General features: G+C 35.2%; 2 protein-coding genes across 2 annotated transcripts in view; both read left to right on the plus strand.

Moving 5' to 3' along the window:
* The window catches only part of LOC128248768 (uncharacterized), a 21,538-nt gene extending 17,178 nt beyond the window's left edge, over window positions 1-4,360 (plus strand). The window contains exons 10-13 of the mRNA XM_052970941.1: window positions 480-637; window positions 2,511-2,610; window positions 3,066-3,138; window positions 4,156-4,360. Coding sequence (XP_052826901.1) covers window positions 480-637; window positions 2,511-2,610; window positions 3,066-3,138; window positions 4,156-4,164 — 340 coding nt within the window. The 3' untranslated portion in view covers window positions 4,165-4,360. The remainder of the gene's footprint in view (window positions 1-479; window positions 638-2,510; window positions 2,611-3,065; window positions 3,139-4,155) is intronic.
* Window positions 4,361-7,394: 3,034 nt separating this feature from the next.
* LOC106869562 (uncharacterized) overlaps window positions 7,395-9,090 on the plus strand; it is a 16,774-nt gene continuing 15,078 nt past the window's right edge. Inside the window, exon 1 of the mRNA XM_014915359.2 lies at window positions 7,395-7,754. Coding sequence (XP_014770845.1) covers window positions 7,735-7,754 — 20 coding nt within the window. The 5' untranslated portion in view covers window positions 7,395-7,734. The remainder of the gene's footprint in view (window positions 7,755-9,090) is intronic.

The following is a 9,090-nucleotide window of genomic DNA, read 5'->3' on the forward strand; positions in this document are numbered from 1 at the left end:
TCTTTCTGTCTCTCTCTTTCTTTCTTTCTCTCTCTGTGAAAGTATCTGTCACTACAGTATCGAAATGTGATTGTTTCAGTTAGTGGAATAGTTTCATTTTTAAAGTGAAAGTATTTGACATGAGTGTTTTTGTTTCACTTTTGACACGTAATACTTAAATAGTGGAGGAGATATTATGTTGCCATGTGCTCGAACTCTGCAAGAAGTTAATAATTTTTTTTGACTAAAACACAACTGGAACCCTAAGTAAGGCATGTGTAAAATTTGAATGAAATTGGTTGCGTAGTTCTCGAGTTTTAGGGATTCACACAGACAGACAGACAGACAGACACACATTCTCATTTTTATATATATAGATATCTATTTAATCATCTAATATCCGTATATAATATCTATATATAATCTAATGCCTATATTATAATACATCTTTTATACACTTCACATATTACTAACCAGTTGTTTCTCCTACATGCTTACAGATGTGTGGATGATATTGATTTGTTAGTTGGTGGAATAACAGAGACACCAACAAATGGTGCTGTCTTTGGACCACTCTTCCAATGTCTAATGGGAACTCAGATGTTTAAATTAAAGTTCGGTGATAGGTTTTGGTACCAAAACCACAGATTCACTCCAGGTAAAGTTACATTTCTCAAATATATTCTTCTTTTTTCAGTTAAAAATACAGATAATAAAGAAATAGCAACAATCATTATTATAACTGTGAAGAAAGGTAGTGAGCAGGCAGGATCATTAATGCTAAGCATTTTGTCTGTCTTCTCAATCTGAGTTCAAATTCCACTGAGGTCAACTTTGCCTTTTATTCTTTCAGGGTCAATAAAACAAGTACCAGTTGAACACTGGGGTTGATGTAATCATCTATTCTCTCTCCACTAATTTCAAGTCTTATGCTTATAATAGAAAATATTATTACTCTGAGAGTGATAGAGCAGCAGAATTGTTACTCTACAGATGAAATGTCTTGTAGAATTTGTCCAGACACTTCCCATTTAAGTTCAAATTCTGCTGAAGTTGACATAGCCTTTCATCCTTCCAGGGGAATAAAATAAAATATTGGTTATCTAACCCTTCACTCCAAATTTCTGGGTCTGTGCCAATGTCAGAAATTATTCCTACTTTTGTGAGGATGATGCTTTTAATAGAAGCAATAGACCAAAATAGATATTTTTTCAGGATTTAAAAACTTTAAGTTCAAATCCTACAATGTCACCTTTGCCCTTCATCTCACTGAGGTCAATAAAAAAAAATGTACCAATCAATTATTGGGGTTAATTTATTCAACTGATTTCTCCCATTCAGTTTATGGCCTTGTGTTTGAGCTAAATTTGATTATTGTTATTATTATTATTATTATTATTATTATTATTATTATTATTTTGATGAAAACTTGCAGCTTATTTTGCTGGGTATGAGGGAAAGTGTCAGCTGTCCACAGCCAGCAGACTAAGGTGACACTTGTTTACTGATCATGCTTCAAGAACCCTGAGGAGAGCTCTTGCAGTTCTAAGTAATGATGACTTTTGCAGGGGTTCTATCTTTACATTTGTACCAATCTTTTTGGTCTGTGCTGGTAGTTGAGTGCTGATACTTCCAAGCTCACCATTTACAACTGGTATCACATTCCCTCTCTTCATTGCACACAACCTGTGTATTTCCAACTTCAGATCATCATAGTTGTATGGTTTTTCTTCTTTCTCATTTATCCTGTTGTCACTGGGACATGCTATGTCAATTCTCATGCAAATTTTTTTCTTTTTTGTTCACTACAACAATGTCAGGTTTCCAATGTCTGATCTGATGGTCACATTGCAATCTTCATTCTCAGTAACTCCTGGGATTTGATCATACCACGCCCTTGCTCTTTGTTGGCTGTAATTTTCACAAAGCTCCGAATGGATCATTCTTGCCACTTTGTCATGTTGTCTTTTGTATTCATGTTGTGCCAACTAACAATGTGCCATACTGTTTCATCCCTCTCATCATACATTCTGCATTTGTTACTCTCAGTTGCATTGTCAATTCTGCACTTCACATAGTTTGTCCTTAATGCTTGTTCTTGTGCTGCGCATATAAGTGCTTCTGTCTCTAGCTTGTTCTTGTGCCACTCATGGAGAAATCCAAGTATCAGAGGATCCCTCAAAAAGATCATTGACCTGTAAATACAGGCATTTCTTCCTCTGTCTGGTGGTCATAACAAAGGAGATTACATAGTGAACAAAATTAAAAAGACTAGCAACAGATGTTTTTCTTCTTTAGTCAGGCCCTCACAACACAACTGACAGCAACTGTGTGTACCCTGTTTTGTCTTTGTTCTTGTATTTTCTATTATACTGAACAAATTCTACATGATATGGTGTGCAGTGCTTCGTCACACTGTCTTCTGTATGTTATAGTGTTTTACTTGGTTATTTTTTATATTCCTATTTGCATAAAATGACTTTGAATAGAATTGAATAATTAAGTTTTGTCGTCCCTGAATCTGCTTTCAGCACAATTGGCATCAATAAGCTCAGTGAAGATGAGCAGAATTATCTACGATAACACAAACGTCAGAGACATTCAACCAAACCCATTCTACGTGCCACATTGGTAAGAAATATATTATCATTGTTGTTACTACTATTACTATTACTGCTGCTGCTGCTGCTACTACTACTACTACTACTACTACTACTACTACTACTACTACTACTAAGGCAGTGATTGTTAGCATGCTGGACAAAATGCTTACTGGCATTATCAGTGAAACACTAGGAGTCGATGTAATCGACCAGTCTCAACTCCACAAATCTGAGGCCCAGTGCCTCGAGTAGAAAGGATTATTATTATTATTATTATTATTATTATTATTATTATTATTATTATCATTACCTTTCCTAAAAATGTAAGGATAGTCATGGCTAGAATCCCTTGTATCATATCCCTCTTCTAGCAAAGCCAGTTTAGGGCTATAGAAAAACAATAACAATACCCTTCATTTTTTTTTCATAAAACTAAAAAAAATAAGAATTTGAATTTGAATTTTACATATTTTTGCTTTTCAGTTATGGATATGAGTGTGGATATAACCGAAAATATTTCCCTTTCAAACCAATTGATTTGACTCCTTGGAAAGAGGTAAAGAAATTAATCTGAAAATACATGTAATCCAAAATATTCATCTAAAAATAGTTAAATTAGTGGATAACACATTCAACCCTTTTGTTACTGTATTTATTTTGAGATGCTCTGTGTTTCTTTCAGTTTAATTTTAAATATAACAAATCATTTAGTAAAATAACTTAATTATCATTAAGCTAGCGTTAGGAACATAAATTGTGACTAAAGTTTGGTGAAAGATTTTAATTCAAAACTTATGAAAACAAGTCATTTGTACTACAGAGCCAGAGGTGGTTTCAGTCAGGTTGATATCAAAAGGGTTAACACTTTTGACAAAAATAATCATATTATAAAGAAAACAGCCATGCTGTTGAAGAATTTATAGTCAAATGAATCAACTGCAGTACTTTTTTTTAAAGCCTGATACTTATTCTACAGTCTTTTTTGCCAAACCACTAAGGTGTTAAGATGTAAACACACTAGCATCAGTGTTAAGTTGTGCTGGTGGTGGTGGTGGAGGACAAACACACACATACATACACTGGCCTTCTTTCAGTTTCTGTTTATCAAATCCACTCACAAGGCTTTGGTCAGCCTGAGGTTATAGTAGAAGACACTTGTCCAAGGTGTCACACATTGGGGCTGAACCTGAAACCATGTGGTTGGGAAGCAAACTTCTTACCAAACAGCCACGATCTGAAATATAAGGTTTCTACTGTTCAAAATATTTCGTTTTTATTAAGGTGGTGAGCTGGCAGAAACGTTAGCATGCTGGGTGAAATACTTAGCAGTATTTAGTCTGTCTTTATGTTCTGAGTTCAAATTCCACCAAGGTTGATTTTTGTTTTTCATCCTTTCGGGGGTCAATAAATTAAGTACTAGTTGTGTACTGGGGTCGACCTAATTGACTGACCCCACCTCCCCCAAAATTTCGGGCCTTGTGCCTAGAGTAGAAAAGAATATTTACAAATCTCAACACTCCTAAAAATTTTGTTTCCTTTTTTTGATATTGCTTTTTTTCTTCTTATTTTTCAGTATTATTAATGGAAGTTTAAGAAAAACACTTTATTCCCTGTAAAGACGACTTGACTCAGATGGAAATAATGGATTTTTATATATATATATATCTTGCTTTTAAATGAATTAACATTTTGAGAGGGTTGCATCAATTTTTCTTCTTTTGATGTCAGAATCAAGTAATTGTAGATCTGGTTTAAAATAAAGTTTTGTTTTGCCCTTACTGTGTCTCCTTTTGATATTTTGTTTTTTATGCATGTATGATAAAACACTCTTCTTCTATAATAATAATGATAATAACAGTTTCAATGTTTGGCACAAGGCCAGCAATGTTGGGGGAGGGTGTAAATTGATTAAATCGACACCAGTGCTCGACTTGTACTTATTTCATCAACCCCATAAAGACAAAAAGTAAAGGCAACTTTGAACTCAGAACATAAAGATGTGAAAAATGCTGCTAAGCATTTAGCCAGGCATGCTGATGATTCTGCCAGCTTGCTGCCTTAGTATTAATAATAATAATAATAATGATGATGCAATTTCACCATTCAAACTGACAGAAAGATAGATGCGAGTAGGCCAGACATTATATGAAAGGCACCATCATTTCTCTCCCCAACGTCCCCCATGGTCAGTTGTCATCTGGGATGCGCTATGATGTAAGATTCATAACCTACCATCTCTAATCATTGAAATTTGCCAAATTTAACCTAGGGATTTAAAATTTGTAAGGAACTTAAACCAGAGTTTTACAAACCAATAGGAGCAATTAGACCATGGGAAAAATATACACGGACTTAGATACGTAAGACCATGTATATGTTCTGAAAAGAAATCGTTATTTGCTAGTGCTGGTGGATGAATACTCATAATATATCTTTAAATTCCCATGTCCAGACATGACAATCGATATTGTGATTAGTCATCGACTACCACTATTTCCTATGAGCGATTCATCAAATTACATTCATTCAGATCGGGGCATGCAGTTCGAAGGAGATGAAATCAATAAATTTCTCCTTATGTATTCAACGCAGACATTGTGTACCTAGAATTACATAAATTTTCTTTTTCTTAATTTTTATTAAGATAGAGTGCGGTTTGAGGGATATTAAACTGCTATTTCTGTTTTTTATGAGACGATAAATTAAACTTCAGAGACATACGAAGGGATGCTGAAAAGTTTCTGGCTTTGGGTAAAAGAAAATATAGGGGGATCAGTTGATTATGATTTTATTCAACACATTCCCCTCTCTGGTTCACTTATTGCAGCGGTCCTTCAGTTTTTCTAAGCCCTATAAAAGAATTCGGAAGATTGGGCCTCCAACCAAATCTTTCGTGAGACCCTTAAAGCCAAGAACTTTTCAGCACTCCCTCGTACTGTGTCGATCAATACTCTTATAATGTGCGGAATATTTTAAACATACATGGGCAGCAATTTCTTTTCAACACTCACGAATTCCGCAAGACGAAGTTCTCAAGTAGTCCTTACTATACACAGTTTGATCCTGGGAAGTAAACAATACATATATTTATGTATGCATGTAAACATACATAAATACGTACATACATTTATACAGACACACACCGAGAACAAAGGGAATCTCTGCGCGATCGCCCAATCTACTAATAACGGCACTTAAATCTCTCTTTACATATGATTACATCCAGCCTGGAAAAAATATTACGGGGCAGTTATGATTAGAATGATCAGGGCTGGCTTGAGACTGTTTGTATTATATGAGGAGCATATATTACTTTGTATTTGATATATGCAAACCTCAAAATGCCGAGAATTCCGCAAATACGGTCATTCCACCCTTTCTAATTTCAGATCCTTCCAGTATTTACAAGTTAGCCTGTAATTAGTTGGTTGTCCTCGACTCAGTAACCTTCCTATTAATAACCTCAGTCCGTACAAATATAGATTTGGCAACTGCTGCTCTGTTTTTACTGCGCTTCATTTGTGTATGTGCATGTGTTCATATACAGGAACATGTGTGTGCGCGTATGTGTGTGTGTATATATATATATATATATATATATATATATATATTAGACGAAGAACAGATAATCAAGTAGAGTATTCTTTCACAGAAGAATTTAAAAATCATAAAATTTATGAATTAAATATTATTATCCTTTATAATTACATAATTTCTCTTTTCTAAATTCAGAATTGAGAATAAATTGTTATTATGTTAACGCACTTAAAAAGAAAGATTTCCAGTCATTTTTAAGACATGAGAAATTGGTGACATGCTAAAAACGGTGAGACATTAGAAAATTCCGGTATTTAGTTTTGTTCCTCTACGCGTTGAGTTCCAATCACGCTGGAGTCAACTTCACTTCCTGGCCTTTTGGGTTTAAGAAAATAAGTGTCAGACAAACACTGCGATTGATTTAATTGACTAGTTCGTTTTTTTTTTCCTATTCATAACACTGTTTCAGTGTGGTAAACTGATAAAGAAAAATAAACTAGAAGGAACTTGTGATCGAGGCCCCCAAACCAATTTTAGAGAACATTTACGAAAGAGAATCTTGAGTTAAGTGAGGATAGATGAGTTATAACGTTTCAGCTTTGAAGATATGAAAGTTTGTTGGATGTCTTCGAAGGTCTGAGTTCAAGAAACGTTACCTTTTATTAATAAATTAACGTTTAGTTCTGTCTTACTATATTTTGACTTAATTTTCCCATATTCTTTGTAATAGTCGTCTAAATAATTATCAATAATATACTAGAGTCAATTCATCGCCTAAATTTCTCTAGAGGAAATAGTCTTATGCCTTGCAATTGAAATTATTGTTATTACAGAGTAATTAAAGGAAAGGGAAAATTGGAGGTCCAATACAAATCGGCTCTAGAACATAAGTAAACGTGAAAATTCAAGACTATCGCCACCTTGTATTCACTTCCCCATAGTATCACTTACAGAAAGATATTCCTCCACAAAGAAAGGTTAAAAAAACCCAAAAAACTGCGATCCAAGTAAACTAGTGATGGTATGAGGCCGGCAAAATAAAACAAATAAAGAACCAATAAATTTCATAAAATAACGAAATGATGAAGCGAGATAAAAAGAGGTGAGTTGTGACACGTCGGAAAGCAGGTATCTCCGTCAATAAATATTGATTTCAAATTTTAACATAAGGCTAGCAATTTCGGGGGAGGAGGTAAGTCGATTACATCGACCTTAGGGGTCAGCTGGTACTTATTTCATCGATTTCGACCTTGGCGGAATTTGAACTCAGAACGTAAAGAAGAACGAAATACTGTTAAACATTTTGCTCGGCGTATTAATGATTCTGGCAGCTCTGTACTGTGAATCAAATTATAAAACGCTTAACGGAAACTTTATTCAGACGGTATTTTCTATATCAGGCACCGGTTAAAAAAAAAAACTCTATAACTCAATGGTGGGGGGCAGCATACACGTGGAAATCGAACTTGGCTCAGCTGTTTTGATTTTCTTTTATGTTGGAAATTTACCCATTTGACTTTCTCTTCTTCAACCAACGGGACAGAAGAGGGAAAGGAAAATCAGAAGTTATTTCGGCAGATCGTCAAAGACTGAAGAGAGCATTGAGCGCTAAAGCATGGATAACCCTCGCAAGCGGTGAGTCCGTCTGGTTCTAGACTTGCTTTGCAAACACTTGGCGAAATGTTAAGCTCTTCTACTGGAATCTGTTGTTCTAATTTTTCTCTATTGTAGCGCCTCGTAATTATTACTGAAAGATCATACGAATTAGTTCCTCCAAACTACCTTGGTGTTCTCCTGTTTCGTCTGTCTATCTCTCTCTCTCTCTCTCTCTCACACACACACACAAACGTTGTATCTAATCTGTTCTGCGTATGCGTGTGCGCGCATGTATCTACATATTTTGAATGCAAAGATGCACACACACACACACACCAATATATACTCTGTGCATACATACATTATATATATATGGAAATATATATATATTGTATAGATCATCATCGTTTCAACATTCGCTTGTTCACACTTGCATGGGTCGGACGGAGATTATTGAAGTAGTTTTCCTCACGGATGCTTTTCCTGTCACCAACTCTCACTTGTTTCCAAGCGAGGTAATATTTCTGCATAGCCAAGTGTGTTTTTGCAGAATATTTGAAATGAATGACGCTCCTTGTGTGACAGTCACACTCATTTACAATTACCACATGATGTCAAGACACAAACATACATACAGTCACATAAATACAGGCACGCGACGGATTTCTCTCAGTTTCCGTCTACGAAATCTACTCACAATGCTTTGATCATTCGGGAACAAAGTAGAAGACACCTATGACACGATTGTGTGGTTCCTTTGGGTGAGTGTCTTCTGCTGTAGTCTCAGGTTAACCAAAGCTTTGTGAGTGGATTTGGTAGACGGAAACTGAAAGAAGCCCGTTGTTTATATGTGTCTATGCGTGCGCGCGTTACTGTCTCCTTGCCTTGACATCACGGGACAGTTGTAAACAAATATAGCCGTAATGCAGGCAGTGTCCTTTGTTTCCAGTATTTTGTGAAAACGTGTGGACAAGGGGAAATATTACCTTACTTGGAAACAGATGAGTGTTGGCAACAGGGAAGGCATCCAGTTGTTGTAAATCTGCCTTAACAAATGCCATCCGACCCATGCGAATATTGAAAAGTGGATAATAAAACGATGATATACAGGGTAGGTCAGAAGTTACCTGAGAGTAAATCAAAGCCATTTAATTCCAAGATTTATTTATGTTTAATAAGCGAATGAATTTAACAAAAGTAACTAAATATGAAACATCAGGAAAATTGTTCAAAATGAAGTCCTTCTTCAGCGACACATTTTTCCATTCGAGTCAATACAGAATTACAGATAGTATTTATAGAATTTTGATTTACTGTCAGGTGACTTTTGGCCAACCCTGTATATGTATATATATATATATATATATATATATAT

The sequence above is a fragment of the Octopus bimaculoides genome, chromosome 9 (genome assembly GCF_001194135.2).
Source record: "Octopus bimaculoides isolate UCB-OBI-ISO-001 chromosome 9, ASM119413v2, whole genome shotgun sequence".
In the NCBI taxonomy this organism is placed as follows: Eukaryota; Metazoa; Mollusca; class Cephalopoda; order Octopoda; family Octopodidae; genus Octopus; species Octopus bimaculoides.